Source organism: Chionomys nivalis, chromosome 11 (genome assembly GCF_950005125.1).
Source record: "Chionomys nivalis chromosome 11, mChiNiv1.1, whole genome shotgun sequence".
In the NCBI taxonomy this organism is placed as follows: Eukaryota; Metazoa; Chordata; class Mammalia; order Rodentia; family Cricetidae; genus Chionomys; species Chionomys nivalis.
The window spans coordinates 63,657,791-63,678,073 of NC_080096.1; the positions used below are offsets into that span (position 1 = coordinate 63,657,791).

The window sequence follows — 20,283 nt, forward strand, 5'->3', positions numbered from 1 at the left end:
CCTTGTGCATGAATGAACTACTTTCTGTCCTGACGCCTTTAAACACAGTTACCAACTTTATCCATTTTCTCCAGACAAAATTATAGTATTAACCAAAACATGACGAGCCTTAAGATCCCATGAGAGAGAAGGCAACTGGTAGAAATCTGAATTTTGGAATGTTCCTTAAATTCATTTAGAGACTGCGGGAGAATGGAGGCTTTTCAAAGAAAGCCATGTTTCATAAAGGCGGAGTGATGTTAGACTGGGGCTCCCCTGAAGAACTCTTCCAGAAACAGAGATCCATGGAGGTGTTCCTTTCACTGCTAGCTTTCAGCTGCACAGTCCGCGTTGGGAATTACGTACATCATTTGCTTGATGCCTTCCTTTCCTTTTTGGCTAATTGGTGGGATTCTGACTACAGGTGTTTGTCTTAATACACATTCTCAGCTTTTCATTGTTTCATTCTCTTACTATTTCATGCTCTCCTGTTATTCATGGAGTTGTATATTATTAAGTTATATTGTTTGTAAGGTAATATCATAGCTGCTTTTTTTCTGAAAACACTTTTTACTGTGAAATCACCAAATATAACCAGTAGATAAGCTTGTGTGTCTCAGAGCAGCCCAAATGCTATCATTTTAGTGAATTTTAGGTAATATATGGAGACTTTAATGGAAATTCCAAAATTTAAAAGGTGCTATGTATACAACCATTAGTCTAAGTTTGATCATTAAAATTCGGTGAACTATGAGGAACCCATGCATTGACTAGCAAGTCTGATAAGGCAAAAGACGAAGGTTTCGCTAGGTTTTCCTTCCTTCCCAAAGGTGTAGAAGGTGAGTTTTGGGTGCTGGTAATAACTTCAATACTTTGACTGTTTCAGGGTGTCCATTATTGTCAACTGAGCTGGAAGAAGCCGAAGATGTGCAGCAAGAGGCTGCCCTGCTGGCGAAGTGGCAGAGAATTATGGGAATTAATTATGAAATAGTGGTAGGTTAGCTTGCTCTTCATGTTTCCTGACTTGTGCCTGTGTGTGAGCATGAAATTCTTGTTGAAAATAAGATAATCATTGGGATGAACGCAAGAGGGAGATCAAGTTTCTAGAGCTCTTCAAGGCTGTAATGGTAGCTAAGGAAGCAAAATACAAGGTTTATAAGCCACGTCGTTGAGGTCCATACTCAAGTAAATGGGAGCACCTCTGCCTTCTCCTTGCTGGCTGTGTACTTGGCAGTGTTAACATAATCATAAAGGGGGCTGGAGACATCAATGAGGACCTGGCAATTCCTTAGAGTAAGTGAACTCTTAAATTAGGTTTTCAGGGCTAAGAAGATGGTTGTCCGGCATCACGGTTCAGAGTCAGGTGATTTCACTCTGATACTGACCTTTCACCAACAACCATTACTATATGAAAGGTCTCATTTGGTAAATCTATTTATTTGTGGGGAATGGCACATGGCACCCCATGATAGCTGTTTAGACTGTCAGCTGTGCTCAGGTCTATAGCAGTTTTTGCCTGCGTCCCATTTATTACCCGCATTCTACCCATTTGCTGCTATATTCTCAGTAGGCACTGAAATGGTCCTGGGTGCTTGTGGCCGGATAGTCACCTTCTAATCTTTCGTGGTCTGTGAAATTATTAGACTGATGTCTAATAGTATTTATCACTGGCAACTCTCAAATGATGTGCAGCTTACAATAAGATTTTTGAAGCTTTTGTGAGAAATTTGACAATTTTGTGTGTGGGGTGAACTTAAAATATTTACATGAGTAGAGAAAAACTCAGAAGAGTGCTAGCGTTGTGATGGTTTCTCTCATTTTAGGTGGCTCATGTGAGCAAGTTCAGCGAGAACAGTGGATTGGGGATAAGTTTGGAAGCAACAGTGGGCCATCACTTCATCCGGTCTGTTCTGCCAGAGGGCCCCGTGGGACACAGTGGGAAGCTCTTCAGTGGAGATGAGCTATTGGAAGTGAGGATCTCAGGTTTCCTTTTTTTCTACAGACACAAGATAGAAAAGGCTGCTGGAGAATTAATGGTGACAAATACCTAGAAATTAAATTCAACCCGAAGCAGAAAAGCCAGAGCTGTGTGCCCCTAACGACAGAGCCAGTCTCATACATTCTGTCTTGGTGGTGTTTGTTGTATTGTATTCTATGATGGTTTAGCTTCCAAAGACTATGAAACCTTCTATGACAATTTTTAACATGTACTCATTTCTTAGAATAGGCAGCACTTTCGTGTGCTTCTGTAGAGAATAATGACAAACAATGAGTGTATCCTTTCTGTCCCCACTCAGTTCATGTTGCTCACTAGCTACCCACTGGTATTTGTTTCTCTGCAATCTGTCAATGTTTTTTTTTATATGCAGAAATAAAAAAATGTTTGGAAAATTTCTGTTCCCAGTTTTAAAATCATGTTTGCATACTATCTATGCCATTTCTTCTTAGTAAACCTATTAAATAATAATTCTTTATCATTTTTTTATCTTGCATCCTTGGGAATATTGTTATCCTCTCTTCCATCACACCTAGGGGAAGCTAAGGGTTATGTCCTGAGTGCTTAAGAAGCTCCAGTTATAGCAAGACTCTAAACGTGAGTGCAGACCCTGTTAGCTGGTACTCACACTGCTCTAACTGCAGTTCTGGGCATGGCAGAACCACAGGCATCACCATAGTGAGTTTATAGCCATGGGAAAATGATGCTCTCAAATAATCTTTCTGAGACTTTATCTTCTGAGGGCGTGTGTGTTCTTCTGCAGGTGAATGGTATAAATTTGCTTGGAGAAAACCATCAAGATGTGGTCAATATTTTAAAAGAGCTGCCTATAGATGTGACAATGGTGTGCTGCCGCCGGACTGTGCCACCCACAGCCGCGTCAGAACTGGATGGCCTGGACATGAGTGACCTTGAACTGACAGAAAAGGTATCAGACTTACAGAAATGAGGTTAATTTGAACACATCACAGCAAGGCTTAATAGTGTTAAAATGTTAAGGTATTCTTATTTTCATTACTACTTCATTTTTTAACACAGTCTATGCTTATAGAATAGGTATAACGTCACACGGCCCTGGATTTGAATCAGAATTGATGCTTAACCTAGTCAAGTCATCTCACCTTTCTGAACTTCAATTTTTGCTTCTGTAAGATGTAGGTTAGGATGGTGTCCATCATGGCGACTTTCTCTTCAGCAGTACTTACAGTGGGTACCACTGCACACCTTGTACTTGATGTTAGGTATCACTGTGTACGAGCGGCGTTCCTATTAACTAGTTCTGTCCCAGTTGGCAGAGGTATGCAAGTAGTGTATGTGTGGTACACAGATGAAAAAAGATACTTTTATATACCTGCCCAGCCATTTCTGGACTACACTTAACTATTTAGTGAAAAGCTAAAATATAGAAAGATATTTTTCAGTGTATATATAGGTTTTAATTTATTTGTGCATTTTAATGTAAGAAGATGAGAACATTGAACTCATAATTGACATCAAATAACTTTCTGTGATGTGCATCTTCCTGTCTCCTTATTCCTACCCGTTTGTATTGCAGTGTTCAAAACCCAAGGTAATCACCCTGTTGGAGGAAGTGCTATGCACATTTAGCATAGGACCCTAATCAGATCTCAGGAAGAAGGAACTCCATTTACATTATGCTGATGGAATCAATATAATAAAATAATTTTACAGCTTAAAATGATCAAAGTTTATTATTTATATGGATGGTCATATAGGGCAGAACAAGAAACAGTATTCTAAATTGTATGTCACTCCCAAGCTGAGCCACGGATATACATGTATGTGTTCATGTGATGCCGACGTGTGTACATGTTCACATGGTGCTGAAGCAAGCACGTGTTCATAGGGTGCCAACATGTGTGCATGTGTTCACATGGTGCTGAAGCATGCGTGTATTTACATGGTGCCGGAGCATGCACGTGTTCACATGGTGCTGAAGTAAGCGTGTGTTCATGGGGTGCCAACGAATGCACGTGTTCACATGACATGGCCCCAGGAAGGCGAGGGAAGGAGATTTGTGTCCATGGCTCTAGGCAGTACAGTAGAATATCAAAAGCAAAGGCAACACACAAACTAGAATTTTATTCTGACAAACATCTTTGTTAAATTTAATATGTTTATACAGATACGTTGGGTCTGCTCTTTTCCCTCGGATTTGTTTTTCTAGGTAGAGGCTAACCTTTGAAGGCCATTTTCTGCGTCAAATGTTCTGTAACTGTCACCCCTACATAATCCACCTTTCTGTGTATTGTGGAGGCCTTATTTGTATATAATTCAAAGCTTTACACATACCCACCTTTTCTTGAATTTAGCCTTTATTTATCTTGAATACTTTCTAGTTAGTAACAACACACTTTTTTTTATTCTCCATCTAGAGGTAATTCTAGAAGTGAAAGTCACCGTGCCATAGATGCATAACCACCTAATAAGCTTATAGGAAATTTCTGCTTATTTTTAATGCCTGTTATGACTTGCGTTTTTGAGAATGTTTTATTCTGTACAGATACAGGAGCCCAACTTTTTTTTTTTTTTTGAGTGTTGATACATGTGTAAAACGCTATTCCCTATGAAATAAGAGATGCCTGATCTGTTATTCAGCCTCATGTAGATCTAGGTGAGCTCATCGGCTCTTCAGAGACAGAGGATCCCATGCTGGCTATGCCTGCTGTAGATCAGAATGCTGAGGAGATTCAAACGCCGCTGGCCATGTGGGAGGCTGCCATTCAGTCCATAGAGCTGGAGAAAGGGAGCAGGGGCCTTGGCTTCAGCATTTTAGACTACCAGGTAAATAAATCCTTTTTTCCTAATTGCTGAAAAGATGCCATAATTTAAAAGTGAATTGAGGCTAGCAGATAACAAGAAAATACTATTTTACAGTTAATAATGACATTTAATTGTTAAAATTAATTGCTCAGAATAGTAATACGATAGATATGATTTCTTTTTATTATAAAAAGTTTCTTTAAGCATTATAGTTATTAAATTGTTTTATATTTCAGCTCAAGAATTTGAGCAAAACACAGAATGCTTTTAAGGAGTATCATAATACAGTGGGTTCTTTTGTCATTTGAAGAATATTTTCATTTCCATACTCTTAATAGACAACTTATATTTTAGTGATAATCCATAAAGTATTTGCTATTTCATTCTTCTATATAATGTGGAAGATGAATTTGTACTTGGATATATCACAAATTCTAACATTCCAGCCATTTTTACTAAATTTATGATTGTTTATAAATTGGCTCAGTGTGACTTGCACTCTTCCCTAAATTTTTTGTGCGAGGCGAATGTGGAAATGCTGAACGTTGCTTGATAAAGCACAGGTGTTACTCTTAACAATTTTGTACTCGGGCCATCTCTGATGACTCCAGGTCATGTGCTTGTAGCACCAAATGCTGAATAGCTTCTTTTGTATTTCTTCATTTCTAACAGACAAGACCTGTGTCAGACTGCGTCCATCTGCTGTACAAATACTATGGATACAAGTGCCCTTGACATCTAGCTTCAAGTGATAGTGTAAAACTTAACAATCTACCCCAAACTTGAAATATCCTCTTGAAGTTATCTAATATTATCTCGGGGTCTATTTGATACCAGCGAATGAGGCTTCCATTGTGCTTGGCAACTTCTCTGATCTTTCCAGAATGAAACAAACAGACATCACATTGTGCTAGGTAGAGCCTCCATGAAAACCTTCAGACACTCAACAATTAGAAGAGATAACTTGTAACTTTTACTCCAATGTCAGAAGAGCTGACTTCATTTTCTGCCCTTTAGGACCCCATCGACCCAGCAAGCACTGTGATAGTGATTCGTTCTCTGGTGCCTGGTGGCATTGCTGAAAAGGATGGCCGGCTTCTTCCAGGCGACAGGCTCATGTTCGTCAACGACGTCAACTTGGAAAACAGCAGTCTTGAAGAGGCTGTGGGAGCTCTGAAAGGAGCACCCTCCGGGACAGTGCGGATAGGAGTGGCCAAGCCTTTGCCTGTAAGAACTGGGATTTTATTGATTTCTTTTTTATTTGTAAGGGAAATGCCTGGGGAGACACTGTACTACCACTTAGAAGAAAACATTAACTATTTAGAATCGAAATCTTTTTGAAGTTGATGTTTCATATTTTTTTTATACTGAAACATACTTTGAGTGTTTCTGTCGCTAACAGTGGAGCTTGATTAATAGAAAAATGCCTTTCCTATAAATAAAAGTACCTCGCGGGTTGCTGATACCGGGTGATTGTGGTAAGACAATTATCGTTTCCCTTCTTGTTAGAAGGTGGAGGGCACGTGTAGAGTTCTCAGTGGCTCAGGACTGCAGCGTGAGTCAGGAGGGATTCGAGCAGATGGCAGTTTAGCTTCATTTGGTCCTATAAGCCGTGTTGTATTTAAGCTCTCAAGTTGCCCCCTCTTAATTGTAGGGGTAGGTGGTTGTTTTACGTGTTTTCAAAGTTTCTCACAAGAATTCCAATGCCGGGGGCTGGAGAGATGGCTCAGAGGTTAAGAGCACTGGCTGATCTTCTAGAGGTCCTGAGTTCAATTCCCAGCAACCATATGGTGGCTCACAACCATCTATAATTTGATCCGACTCCCTCTTCTGGCATGCAGACTGAACACTGTGTAATAATAAATAAATATTTAAAAAAAAAAAAAAGAATTCCAATGCCTACCTGGGAAGAGGTGCTTTCCACTTATTTTAGAGAGGTTGGAGGAATTCATTCATTATGTCCTCAGTAACATTCCTTGTCAAGAAAATTGCATCCTGTATAATACTCGAGAAAGACAGAACAAAGCATTGATTTTTCTTTAGTGCTTTATTCTGTAGCTCTTAAAGTTTTAATCCTTAAATTTGTCTTTCATTATTTAGCCAGAATATTTAGCAGAAAAAAACTGACCAGAAGATTATTATAAAAATCATTGACTTTGATTGTAATTCGCAAGAATAAAAATATAGTAGAAAGAGGTTCTTCTCTAATTGTTGGTATTTATGCTTGGAAGAAAGGCCTCTGTGTCCTTTCAAATGAAATGTCAAGACCAGTAGTGTCTAACTTTGGAGTTTGCATCCATATTGCGGTCATATGTTATCACATGAAGACTCCCTTTCTACTCTTCATTCTTCTTTCTCTTACCCCCTCCCACTTTCCCATATTCTTTGTCATTCTTTCTTTCCCACAAACCCCTTCTCCATGCCAATTTCCTGCAGCTTTCACCAGAAGAAGGATATGTTTCTGGCAAGGAGGACGCCTTTCTCTGTTCACCGCACCCCTGTAAGGAGCCAGGCCTGCCTGACAAAGCCCTCTTCAGGGCCGACTTGGCTCTGGTTAGTGGCCCCAGCTGACTGGTTTTTAATACGTGTTCTGCTGCAGTTGTATTGATTCACTTGCATAGTGTATATAGAAGCTCAATGTGTACACATTGCTCTAAACTAGAGAGTGATAAGTAGGTCTTTGACATTATATATTATGCCAATACTAATTTGGAAGGAAGACAATTTTTTTGTTAGTATTTTTAAAGTACACATTTTTGAGTAGCTATTCTTGGAATGCTTTGATATATATATATAAAATAAGTATAATACATCCACATTATACTTAAGATATGAGGTGACTTTGACCTCCTCCAGGGGGAATTATAGTTTAGAGTGCTTTGTTTGGACGTTGCGAGGTGCCTTTCCATAGCAACTTCATTCTGAAATGTCATAGTACACAAAGATATTATTCATTCATTCATTTTTTTTTCCTTTTTTGAGACAGGATCTCACCAGGTTGCCATGGCTAGTCTGCAACTCCCAGTCATCTATCCACCTGCCTCTGCCTCCTGAGTGCTGGGATTAAGGGCATATGTAGCCATTTCCAGCTCATTGTCGTTAAAGTACTCCATGAAACAATATCCTCTCTAGGGTTTGGATGGCATCTTTTAACCCCTTTAAATAATAATGCCAATTGAGAGGATCACTTCCATTCTCATGGAAACTCAGTGCCTTGTACTAGTCACAGGAGTCCTCGATATTGCTAATGAGCTTTTTTTTTTTGAACTGGTCACTCAATTTCCTGGGGACTTCTTGTTTCATCTCTATTGTAATTGAGCTAATTGAGACTTAAAGGCATCAGTGATAGGTATATGAATTCTGTTGGAGTTTTCTTTTAGTAGTACTTTAAAATGAACATGTCTGTTACAATCTGGCATAAGGCTCAGGCAATACTAGATAGCACACACTATGTATTTATCACTCTGATTGTTTTACATAATGTACATTTGTCGAAGAAAACCTCCACATTGTAGCTTATTTGTAAATTTGAACAAATATTTAAAATGTATTATCAGTCTCTGAATTTTATTTTGAGACTCACTTTGAAATGTTCCAGTAGCATTTTAACAGCTTTTTACAGTAATATGACTTGCTATTGTTAAAATGTTTATTACTTAATGCTTCTGGGAGCCATTCCATGATCAGGCCCCTTCATTGTTGCTATGATTCCAGCTCAGACGCAGAGTTACTCTTTGGTTTGTACATCTTAGCTAGATAACCACAGAGCTGCATTTATGAAAAACCATTTATTAATTTAATATGAAGTACAATAACCAAATTCTTTGCATCATAAAATATTATGTATTTGCTTATGTAACTATTTAAACTTAAAATTAAATGTTTTGTTGATTGTTGCCTTTGTTCTTTAGTTGATGGGATGTAGTAGCGCCCAGTGCCAGCAGCCTCTCCTGTGGGCTCTCTGTCTATTGTTGTGTTGCTACGTCAATGCAGCTTTCAGTGGTTGGGAGTAGGGAAGACACATGTGGGAAGCAGGACAGACAGAGAAGGTGCACACAGTGATGTGTGATAGGGTACTATAACGGCTGGTCTTATTTTGTTCCTAGATAGATGCATCGGATGTGGAGTCAGCAGCCGAGGCAAGATTTGAGACTCAATTCTCTCCTGATGACGACAGTGTCTACTCTACCCAAGCCTCCGTTTTGTCTCTCCATGATAGTGCCTGTAGTGATGGCATGAGCTATGGCCCCTCCCTTCCATCGTCTCCTCCCAAGGTACAACAGAATATCACTTCATTTTGGAGAAAAGTCTGTGTGTAACCTTTGGAGGTCAGCATTTCTCAGAATTGTAGGAGTAGCAAGTCTTAGTCAGTGTTCTGCTGCTGCGAGGAGACACAATAGCCAAGATAACTTAAAACAAGAAGGCATCTAATTGTGAGCTTGCTTACAGTGTCAGAGGGTAAGTTCATTATGGCAGGAGCACGGCAGCAAGCAGGGAGGCAGGACGCTGGAGTGATAGCTAAGAGCTTATATTTTATCCTCAAACAAGAGCCAGGTACATGTTAAGATTGACCTAGAGTGACCTTTTGAAACCTCAGAGTTCACCCCCAATGATACAGCTCCTCCAACAAGGCCACACCTCCTAATCCTTCTAGAGAGTACAGCAACTGGGGACCGATATACAGACTATGGGAGCCATTCTCATTCAGACCATCACATAGCATATTAATGATGTCAGGTCTCTCCACTCAGATACATGGCAGGTCAGAGTAGTTTCACTGTGTTGTTAATTGTTTAGATTCGTAGTGAATAGTTCTAATGTTTGTTAGACAGACTGATAGAAACAGAGTCAGATTTTTTTTTAAGGTTTTTACACTATATTTCTCAAATTAGGCTTTTAGTAATATGTTGGGAAAATTTAGAATAATTTTGTTTTTTAGTATTTTTTTAAAAACTAACTTTTAAACAAAAGGATATCGTAAGTTTTTTTTTATCTTAGTTTAACAATACTAGCTCATTTTTGCTTAGTGTACTCATTAATGTAAAGTGATGTCAAAGAATACTCTACCTAGATATGGCAGTAGAAGGCAGGGTATGTTGATGTCAATGCATGTGATTGAAGGGCACAGTCACTGCATGACACATCTGCTGTCCTTGTTCTAAATGGGTTATTAGTGTAAATGCTAATATTCTATTAATTTCCTTGGTGACAAACCCTGTAATGTTCAAAAGTAATATTTTAACATCTGTGCAAACTTATAAGTACACACTGGCATGTTGGTACGTATTTTAATTTGGATTTTCTGATTCCTGGAGATTGTGTTTTTCTATATTTTAGTCATTATTTTTTACTTATCTCTGCATCTATTTCAGTTATTATTATTTTATATTGTCTGCTGGTTCTGTTGATTTGTTAGAATGTCCAAGAGTTGATTTATAAATCTGTTATACATACACACACACATATACACATTATGAATATCTGTATTTTGGGTAGAGAAAACCTAAAATATGTGCGTGTGGAACTTCCCAACTTCAAGACACAAGTTACTGGCAAGAAAACAAGGCTATGGGGGGCTCTGCTCTCTCTGGTCTATCTGTTGTGTACAGTAGTAACTGAGAATAGAACAGGGCATCCTGGCAGACAGTTCGTATATGGACATAATTTCTTTTCTGTGTTGGAAATATACAGTAAGCGAGCATGAAGATACAGAGACTTGACAACATTTTTTCTTGACGTGATATTGGTGCTTTCTGCTACATTGAATTCAGGGGGAAAGGGCCCATTCATGAGTAGGTTGGGGAGCAGGATCCCTTAAGTCTGGCTTTGTTTCTTCTCTTTTCTGATTATCAACTGGTTTTGGCTAGGATGCTGGCATAGCTTTTTGTGTTATGTCTAAAGTGTACCTGTTACCCTTGCCCATGCCACAGAGCACCCTGCTTGAATCGGTTTGCAAGGTACCAGCTTTAGTGAACAGCCCCTCCTAGCCTGCACACTTGAGGTCCCTGGCTGCAACCTGTCTGGACTATGTTCATTCCTGACTGGCCTCAGGCCTGCAAGCTTGTTTCATATCCTGGTGGGATCTCCCAATCCTTAGCATTGCACACTGTGCCTTGCCAGAGGGACAGATTGCATTGTTTAATGTAGTAATTATTACTTAAAGGGACGACGCAGTCTGCATGCCGAGAAGCATACATTTTACAGGGCAAACGCTGGCTATATGCAGCACAACATATTGACTTGCTGAAGTCTGTTTGCCTTGTTTTTTTCCTAAGCAGTTTACTCTTTTGTTGAATCAAAGTTTGGCAAGCTGGCCTGACAACTGAAATATTTAAACTAAAAACCAACAAATAAAACATTAATGAGGGTGTTTAAACCTCCTGTGAGCTTTCAGTTTCCTTAGTTAAATCCTGGAACTCTGGTGTTTTCTTGTGTTTTGCTTTTGTTTTTGTCTATGAATTTTAGAACCTAGAGTTCTACTAGGAAGAAATTATAAAACTGAAATAAATTATATGATCTATCCTCCCTGTTTGCATTAAGTTCATCATACTGGGTTTGTTAAGGAATTCAGAATCGACCTTTTTTTGATAAAATGTAAACTTACCTCAAGACTTTTCAGTGACCAGAAAGAGCCCATTAGCATCTGTGGCTGTTTAAGCAAATGCGACCGTGTACAGTGTATGACCCTGTCACACATATGGGTATTTAAGAAAAACCAAGATGCCCAAGTACAGATTTCTCAGAACGGTGAAGTAGAACGCTAGGCCCTTAGTATTGCCTCCAGGTTTTTACTTAATGTGTAGAGACTGTAAGCAGAGCTCATGTCTGTGGAGACAGCTCTTTACAGTTTGGTGGTGTAAGCCACTGGGACTTATAAAGCCTGACCTTGGAGCATGTGCTCGCTCTTGGGGAAGCCTTGAGCTTCAGAGCAGAGTTTTGTGCAGCAGGCTAGCAGCCGTGAGCTGCTGCCTCTGTTCACAGAAGTCTCTGTTTTGGAGGGGGAGTGTGTATTCTATTTTAGCTTTATTCATTAATACTTACAGATTTAAATTATCCACTCCTGTGTCATATGAATTACAGGCAGTTTATTAAAATTTCATCCGAGCATGGTGGTCTCATCACTTGCAGGGCTTCTAAATTTTTTGGAACACGTCTTTCTTTGTTACCATGGGTATTCTGGAACTTGCTATGTAGCCCAGGCTGCCCTTGAGGAGTTTTGCTTGCCATTGCCCCACCCCCACCCCCAGTGCGGGGTGGGGTGGGAGGTTGTTCAGGCCTGTGCCCCAGAGTCCAGCCAGTGGAGACTTCACCAGGAGGATTTAGAGTTCTAGGCAAGGAAATATTTACATCGTGAATTCCTGTCTCAAGAGATCCAGGATATAAAAATAAATAAAAGGTGCATGTTAGTATCATTAGCTGTAGCCATTGAACATTTTTTTTCCTTTTTTGTTGTTTTAGATTTTAATTTTGGGGGTTAATTTGAGAAAACTAATTTATTATTGCTTTAAAGATTTGACAAAATTCTGTAATAATTATTTTTCCAAAATTGAATGTTAGGTAATGTTTGTTTAAAGGGTCAACATTGTTTCTGAAGAAATCCTTGCTGTAAAATAGTGACCTAAGAAAACAATTGGTAAAGATTAATTGTCATGTGCTTTGCCCCCTGCAGTCTATTCTGTTACAAACACATTCTCAGGCTGTCACCAGGGATGAAATTGTCTGTCATGACTGACAGCTAGCTCTCCAGGAAATGTTGTATGTTCTAGTACAGGGTGAAGTTGTGTTGGTTAAGATAAACCTTCCTGTTCACTTAACACAGCAAACACAACTAATGGATTCCATCCTAATAAAAAGCAGCCCAGACATCCTGCAGCATTCTCTAGCATATGACCCTGCTGCGTATATGGTTGCATCTGTTCTGGGATGGTTTTAGAGAATGGCATGTGACTGAAAGCTATCTGAAGTGCTTGAACCAACAGGCGGCAGAATAACCGCGAAGGAAAGATGTTGCCCTTAGCATGCTAAGTACCATATGAAAATAGTAAAGAGGAGTGTACCTTAATCTCAGAAAATGGGTATGATGATATCTTGTTTCTGCTTTAGCAAATAAAGATTGCCTGAAGATCAGAATGCAAAGCTAGCCACGCTGGTTACCTATAGAGACCACGCAATGGTGTAGTGGTGGTACACACCTTTAATCCCAACTCTTGAGAGACAGAGGCTGAGGGATCTCTGTGAGTTCAAGGCCATCCTGCACTACACAAAATTGATCCATTCTAAAAGAGAAACAGAGTCAGGTGGTGGTGGCTCACACCTTTAATCCCAGTTCTTAGGAGTCACACACTTTTAATCCTAGCACTAGGGAGGTGGTGACAGGAAGGGATAAAACTAAGCAGAGAGAGGAATATAAGGCAAAAAGAGACAGAAATTCCAGACATTCAGTCTGAGAATTCCTAGAGACAGGACCGTCTCGGTATGAAGATTCAGTAGAGGTAAGAGCTAGTGGCTGGCTGCTCTGCTTCTCTGATTTTACAGCATTAACCCCTATATTTGACTGTGAGTTTTTAATTTTAAAACCAATTAGTATTCATGCAACAAATGGGTGAATGACAGTAAGTATGGCATTTGAGACTGTAAAGTACAAAAGGAATTCTCTGTTACATTGGCGCTGCAGCTGGTCAAAAGCTGCATTTGAGCAATCTATATTAATCATTATCCAGAGAAATAGTGTGGTAATGAGTAACCTTCAGTCTTACATTAAACTTATGAAATAAAGCTTTTCATTTACATTTGGTCTTTTAATTTATTATCTCTCTCCATTATTCCTAAGAACAAGAATATATCAAGTGTTAGTATGGATTTTTGAAAGACTTCATTTAAGGTACCAAAAAGCATTGGTAAATGGTAGGATTGTTTTGAACATAGGGCAAGAGGAAAAAATGTTTTACTTTTAGATTCTTATGATGTTTCAAGGATAAACAGTGGGCTATTCAGCACCTATAAGCTTCTGCAGTAGGCGTGTGTTATCTTCCTTGTTGATTAGCTATTCCCTTCTAGCGTCTCTGCCACTTTCCATGAATAATGCATGGACATTTTTGTCATACAATTTCCAGTAAACCCCAGCTAACAAGGGTGGATAGACTGCTTTTTCAGATGAAAAGCAGTTTTGATTATGTTTCTTTGAGGCATGAGTGAGATGATTTTCCAGTAATTATTGTAATTAATTTAGTAATTCTGAAACTTACCAATCCTTTGGTAAGTATTTTATTTATTTGTAAGAATAAAATAACTGAAATTGGATATAGCAGCCAACAGCCCATCTAGATTGTGGGGTGTTGAGGCGGGCTTCTTCCCATTCTTTGTTCCTAAGGATACTAATGATGTTAAATACTTCTGTGAGACCACTGTATCTATTCTCTGTGCCGGGAATATTTGATGATTTAGAAAAATGATACCTTAAATTGAAGACAGGAAACACAATAGGCTGTTTCAAATAGTTACATTCATAACAAAAAGGAAGAGACCTACATCTGAAGTAGACTCTAGATGTCTAAAATGTCAAACAGTTATTTGTAAAGTAGAAGAAAAATGCTAGAAGATGTCACCCTTCTTCTGTGTGGGATTGTGAGAAGTACATAAAGCTCAGAATCCCTCAAATGACAGATTTGGTTATGTGAAAAACTTAGTGATGATAAAATATTAGGTATGCAGACTTAGATTCTGGGAAACTGCTTTCAGCTCAGACTTCACATCCCGAAAAGAACAAGTGACTGCACCTGGTAAGAAGTGCAAGGAGGGATGTGGAGTGAGTATTCGCCTGAGGTACACAGGTTTAGCTGTGCTGGTCATCAGGGGAAAGCATGGGAAAATGCTGCCCAGGACCCTTCTTCCAGATCTTATTTCCAAGCAAATACAGGGTTTGCAAAGAGTAGTTAATAGGCACCTCAGTGTCTCCTACGAGAGAACACTGGGAACATGAGCAGTGGCTCATCTGACTCAAGCTTGGTTGGTAATACAATATTGTGTTACATCAACAGCTGTGTTAGCTGAGGTCTGTTGGGCATTTTCTATTACGTCAAGCCTGTTTATAACTCTTCTTGTCCCCCTCAAAAGTCTTGGGCTAGGATCTATTATTTTCCCCCATTGAAATAGCTGAGAGGAACAGAGTAGAATTTGTGAACCCGTGTCTGAACTGAAGCTTTGAGAGTTACAATCCACCATTGCCTGTCAGCAGTATTTTGCTCATAAGGAAGGTGGAGTGGACTTTAAATACTGACATCAAGATATAAAGACAATGGAGAAAAGTGTAAATACCACTTAATGATGGTTCTTTAGAAGTTAAGGTATTAACTCCATATGCAAGTATATATACATACTTGCTGGAATATTTTGCAAATGCACAAAAACAGGTCAATCAATATCTGATTCCAGATATCTATTCTGGCAACATAAATGGACAAAGGAGTCTCATGTACAGACTTCCTTAGTATTCTCTGTCCATAAGCAGTATACATAAGCCTTTCATGTGTGAATGTATTCTTAAGACCTTTGTACGTTAAAAGTATTAAAGAGTGCAATGGATGTTGTTCCATGGCATGATGCTTGCATAGTGTGTACAAAGTCCTGGGTTTAACCCCCAGTATCATAAGTAAGAAAACAAAAATGTTGATAAGGGAATCTAAGGGAAACATATACTTATTAACAGCAGTCTGTAAAGCAGATGCTTGCCCCAAGGGTGTAAATGCTAAAATATGTCTGTTGTGAGGAGACATGTGCATTCATATAGGTCTAGAGAATTTTAAACTTTCAAGGAATTTTAGAAAATTTCTAATATGTAGCTGTCAAGACAGGCTCTTTTATATATACAGATTGCTAATGATAGAAAATAAATTAGAACATAGGCTTTATAGCTCTGATTTAGTATTGCTTGTTTGGTCTTACAGAACACTCAGATTTTCCTGCAGTAATCTGAATTTCAAGGCTTTTTCTTCTTCTGCATGAATACCAGTAGTTACCTGTAAAGTACTTGCTCCTGGAGGGTCTTGGGATTCCAAATCCACGGCTGTCATACTTGCTACTCTCAGTATATAGGCACTTCCAGTGTGTGGGATTTGGGAATATGACCTGTTTGCTTTTTTTTGTAGCTTTAACTTGAAATTGCTTTGTTTGTAGCTAGAACTAAATATTGTAACTAAATTATGTTTAACCTATTGGACAAGTGTAACTCAATAGGACATGAGATACAATATTTGTAAGAGATATAATGTAACACCTCTATGAAATTAAAAACCATGCAGGAAGCATGCTTAGTGAAGAAAAATAATGAGTGTTTTATTTTTCACTAAATAATAATTCCCTAAAAATAATAAATTTAGATAACTCTTAAGTCTCAGTTTTGATGAGTGGCTTTGTCTGTTCATTCTCAGGATGTGACAGGCAGTTCTGACCCAGTCCTTGGTGTTCCTTTGTCCCTGGAAGAACTCTACATGCAGAACCTCCTGCAGAGGCGGCAGGCTGCCTCTCCTCCCACAGACATGAGCATGGCAGCTTCTTCTGGTTTCACCCTCGGTGACTACACACCTGCGAATGCTGTTGAACAGAACTATGAGTGTGCAAACACAGTGGAATGGGCTCACTCACAGTTACCAAGTGGCCTGTGCACCACAGAGCTTGCCCCTGCTCCGCCTACTGTAGCCCAAAAGGTACCATCTTGCAGCCAGCATGTGGTTTTGTCACTTGGTAGATGATCGGGGCGGGGAGAGAGAAAAGTTGCATCCTGAACCTCTTCTAGTGGGGGATCAGTGCTTGTGTGACTCAGGTGACCTATGAACTTGATCGATTGTAGGTTCTTGCTAAGCACTCGTGGGGAATGTGTGTAATGTTGAAATGACCACTCCAAAGTCTAATTTTCTTTCCATGTGACTTTCTTTTGTCTTTCTTTTGGGGTTCCGAGTATTTACCTGAACAGAGATCTCTGGCTTCTGATGCTGAGTCTGTCCCGCCGCGAAGTATGTCCCACGCAGCTTTTGAGAAGACAGTTACTGTAGCCAAAGGCAGCTCCAGTCTGGGTGAGTTGCACCTCGGCCCACAAGAGGACAGTGGACTTTAACATCATTTTATCTGTAGAGAATGGATGCTAGAAACGCTCTTGCTTCTTTTTATGTGCTCATTCTTTTTTTCTGAAATGAGAACAGGTTTGTTTATTTCATACTGTTTACACCCCTTATTTTCTTATTTCCAAGTATTCAGAACTCTCATTTACATTCAAGTAAAAGCTATAAGAATTGTGTGCGTGTGTATGTGTGTGTGAGGTAGCAAATCAGAAAAGGAATTCTTAGAAAATGAGAAGTCAGCAATTGGAAATCTAAGATCTTTGGGAAAGTAAATTATTACTTTCTTCGAGTATTGCTAGTAATGCGAGAGTCAGATTGTATTTAATTTCTTTCATTCACTGATAGAACGACTAAAGACTGCCAGGTGTGCCACTTTCAAAATATAAATGCAGGTTATTCATAGTCTCCGTTTGTCTGCACACAGAACCTGTGGTGGAGATAGCTCTCTGCTGCTCCTAACAGGCTTGCCTGCTTCTCAATCACAAATTCTTCTACATGGACCCAGACTTTTTGAGGAGCTGAATCCCTGGTGCCAGTAGGCAGAGCTGCTGGGACAGAGGGGCACACCTGTTCCCACACCGAGAGAGGCAGCCTTTCTGTGCTTGGAACTGATGGAGGACCATCCATCAGAACCTCAAATGCCCAAATGTAGCCTAATTGTTAACTTACATCGGAGGCTGTCTTCCTACAGTGACCAACCAGCAAGCATCTTTACACAGTTATCGTATGACTAGACCTCGTTTCTGATGGAACTTGAGTCTTGGAAGAGACATTCCCAGAACCAACCCTCACCCCAGACTCTTATAGGTTTTGTTCTGTTTGGTTCTCGGCTGATAGGAGAATTGTAAGATAGGCTGTGTTTTCCTGTACTGATTAATTGCATATAAAATAATGATAAAAACGAAAAAGAAAAATGAAAAAAATTGCATATTGGTCATATGATTTTATTAATATTATTTATAAGATACATGTATTTCAAGTAGGATATATACAACTTATATCAGAAATGCATATGACATGTAAATATAATCAAATGTATACATTAAGTATTCATACTACATATGCAATAATGCATGTATATTAAATTCACTGATTGGCTTTGCCCCTGGGATCTTCCTCAACTTACTGATCTTAAGATAAGTTTTACAGACATCTGTTCAGCTCCAACTGCTCAGCAGAGCGTCTCGAGCCGTGTGGCTCTGTGCTCACTTTGTAGGATGCCGGGAAGAGTTCTCAACAAGTTTTGGACCTCATATTTTGGGTTGTGGCAAATGTAAGATTTCCACTCATTGCAGAAGATTTGGATGCTGCTGTGCATTGTAGGTCTCTGAGAAACGGTAATGGAATGCAGCACGGTGATGTTTACAGAAATGCAGAAGCATTTTTATTATCAAACAACTCATTTAGTAAGCACCGCAGAAATGTATTTACTCCACCACCAAACAGTTGGCTGTTCTCTTATCTCAGGCTCACTGCACAGAGACACCACAGTGTAGCTCCTCCCCTCCACACTCAGAGAGGGGATGAATCTCTCCTGGTTAAGCTTTAAAATTAAAATACAGAATATTCCTCAATTGTGAATTTGAAAGTAATGTTGATACAGGAAATCACAGCAAACTATATTATAGCTTGTGCCTATTACAGCACAACAGCCATTCAGCTGTGCTGATATTTATTTATTTGTAGTATTAGAAGTATTGCTTCATCTTCACTCTAAGAATTAGCTACACACCGACTCTAGTTTTTGTAAGTTTAGGCCGTTGTTGTTTGATATCTTGCTAGTCAGTAATGTTCCTCTTACATGTGTGTCCCAGGTGAGGTCTCTGGGCCATGTTTGGCTCTGTGCAGCTAAGTACTAAAGCACGATTCATAAAAACTCAGAGACTGAAATTGGGGTTCAACCTGAAGACCCGAAAAGCAAAGCAGCCAGCCACTGGCTGTTACCTCGACCTCAGTCCGAAATGGTGTACCTGCCTCCAGGAATCTCAGAATGAGACCGAGTTTGCAAGCTGTTCCCTCCCATTTCATAAACCTCTCTAGGGCTAGGATTAAAGGTGTGCACCACTGTGAATAAAGGCATGCACTGTCCAGTTTCTGTGGCTAAGTAGTGTGGCTACTGGGATTAAAGGCATGAAGTGCCCAGTTTCTATGGCAAACTAGTATGACTACTGGGATTATTGGTGTGTGCTACCATTGCCTGGTCTGTAAGGCTAACCAGTGGAGCTGTTTTACTCTCAGATCTTCAGATATGCTTTATTATTATTAAAATATAATTTTATTTTAATAATATAAATTTATTAAAACATAGTTGAAATGGTATGGTTACAGCCCCAAACAAAATTGTAAAGTTATTTCAACATTGTGAGATATTCTACTGCAACTTTTTAACTTGAAAGTTTAGTACTTAAGTATGAACTTTGTAAATGACATCGTGCCAAGATGTTGAAAAGGCCTCTTAGCTTTTCAGAGTTAAAATTCAAAGCCTACCATGTTGAGAACATTTCTCTTAATATTTCATTTGACAGAAGATTTCAATGTTTAGATTTTTATAGTACTAACATAAAAAAAACTTGAAATGTTCAATTTTAAAATTTTATAAACATAAATATTAAAGTAATTCAGTATGTATAGTTAAGATTTAATGTGGGAAGGTGTTTTTATTATAACCTAAAGTATCGTAAAGCTGAATTCTGAGCAGACGAGTTTGTTGTGGTAGGTGTGCAGTCGTCAGCTGCTCAGGGTCATGGTCTGCTCTAAGCCCGTCTGAAGTTAGCAACTTTTCTCTTCTGAAAGGTTCACCTCTCTCTAGTGACATTGAAAAGAAATCATTAATTAATTATAGGCTTCTGGAAAAGCTTTCCTTACTAATTTGTTTCAATTTTATGAAATATTTTTGTTGTAGTTTTCGATATTGTTGTTTGGGGACAGTGTCTCACAGTGTATCTCAGGCAGCACTAAAATTCATAATTATTGGAATTGCAGGCATGTGCCACCCCATCAGTGGGTTAGTCTTTATCCTTACTAAACTTAGAGATTAGAATATATACGTGTGTTTGTGTGTGTGTGTGTGTGGCCACACCCACTTTAAGTTATGGTGGGTAACCAACGGCAGTGGCAATATCCTGTCTTACTTTGGAGACCCATGGGATCTCCCTGACCACTAGCTAGTAGGAATGTATCCCATAGGATCTCCCTGACCACTAGCTAGTAGGAATATATCCCATGACTTGCACTTTGCTTTTCTTTGTATCATCTGAGCCCAGCATTGTCCACCGATGCAGGGCAATTCTTTCAGAACTTTATTTTGAATTATATTTTGAAGTTAGCTTTATAACTAGTGAACGTCCATAAGACTTGCTCACATCTGTGGATTGGGTGAATCCACACACTGCCAGCTCTGTGGCTTTGGCC

The 20,283-nt window shown here is 39.2% G+C and overlaps 1 protein-coding gene across 12 annotated transcripts in view; it reads left to right on the top strand.

Annotated features, from left to right (window-relative positions):
* The window catches only part of Mpdz (multiple PDZ domain crumbs cell polarity complex component), a 153,655-nt gene that overhangs the window by 70,590 nt on the left and 62,782 nt on the right, over positions 1-20,283 (top strand). For 7 of the 12 annotated variants that reach the window (XM_057784816.1, XM_057784817.1, XM_057784823.1 and 4 more), the window contains exons 13-21: positions 866-972; positions 1,803-1,949; positions 2,739-2,903; positions 4,595-4,780; positions 5,777-5,986; positions 7,196-7,312; positions 8,866-9,033; positions 16,186-16,460; positions 16,703-16,827. In XM_057784816.1, coding sequence (XP_057640799.1) covers positions 866-972; positions 1,803-1,949; positions 2,739-2,903; positions 4,595-4,780; positions 5,777-5,986; positions 7,196-7,312; positions 8,866-9,033; positions 16,186-16,460; positions 16,703-16,827 — 1,500 coding nt within the window. Of the gene's footprint in view, positions 1-865; positions 973-1,802; positions 1,950-2,738; positions 2,904-4,594; positions 4,781-5,776; positions 5,987-7,195; positions 7,313-8,865; positions 9,034-16,185; positions 16,462-16,702; positions 16,828-20,283 lie in introns of all 12 variants that reach the window. The other 5 variants (XM_057784818.1, XM_057784822.1, XM_057784826.1 and 2 more) reach the window with 3 other exon arrangements.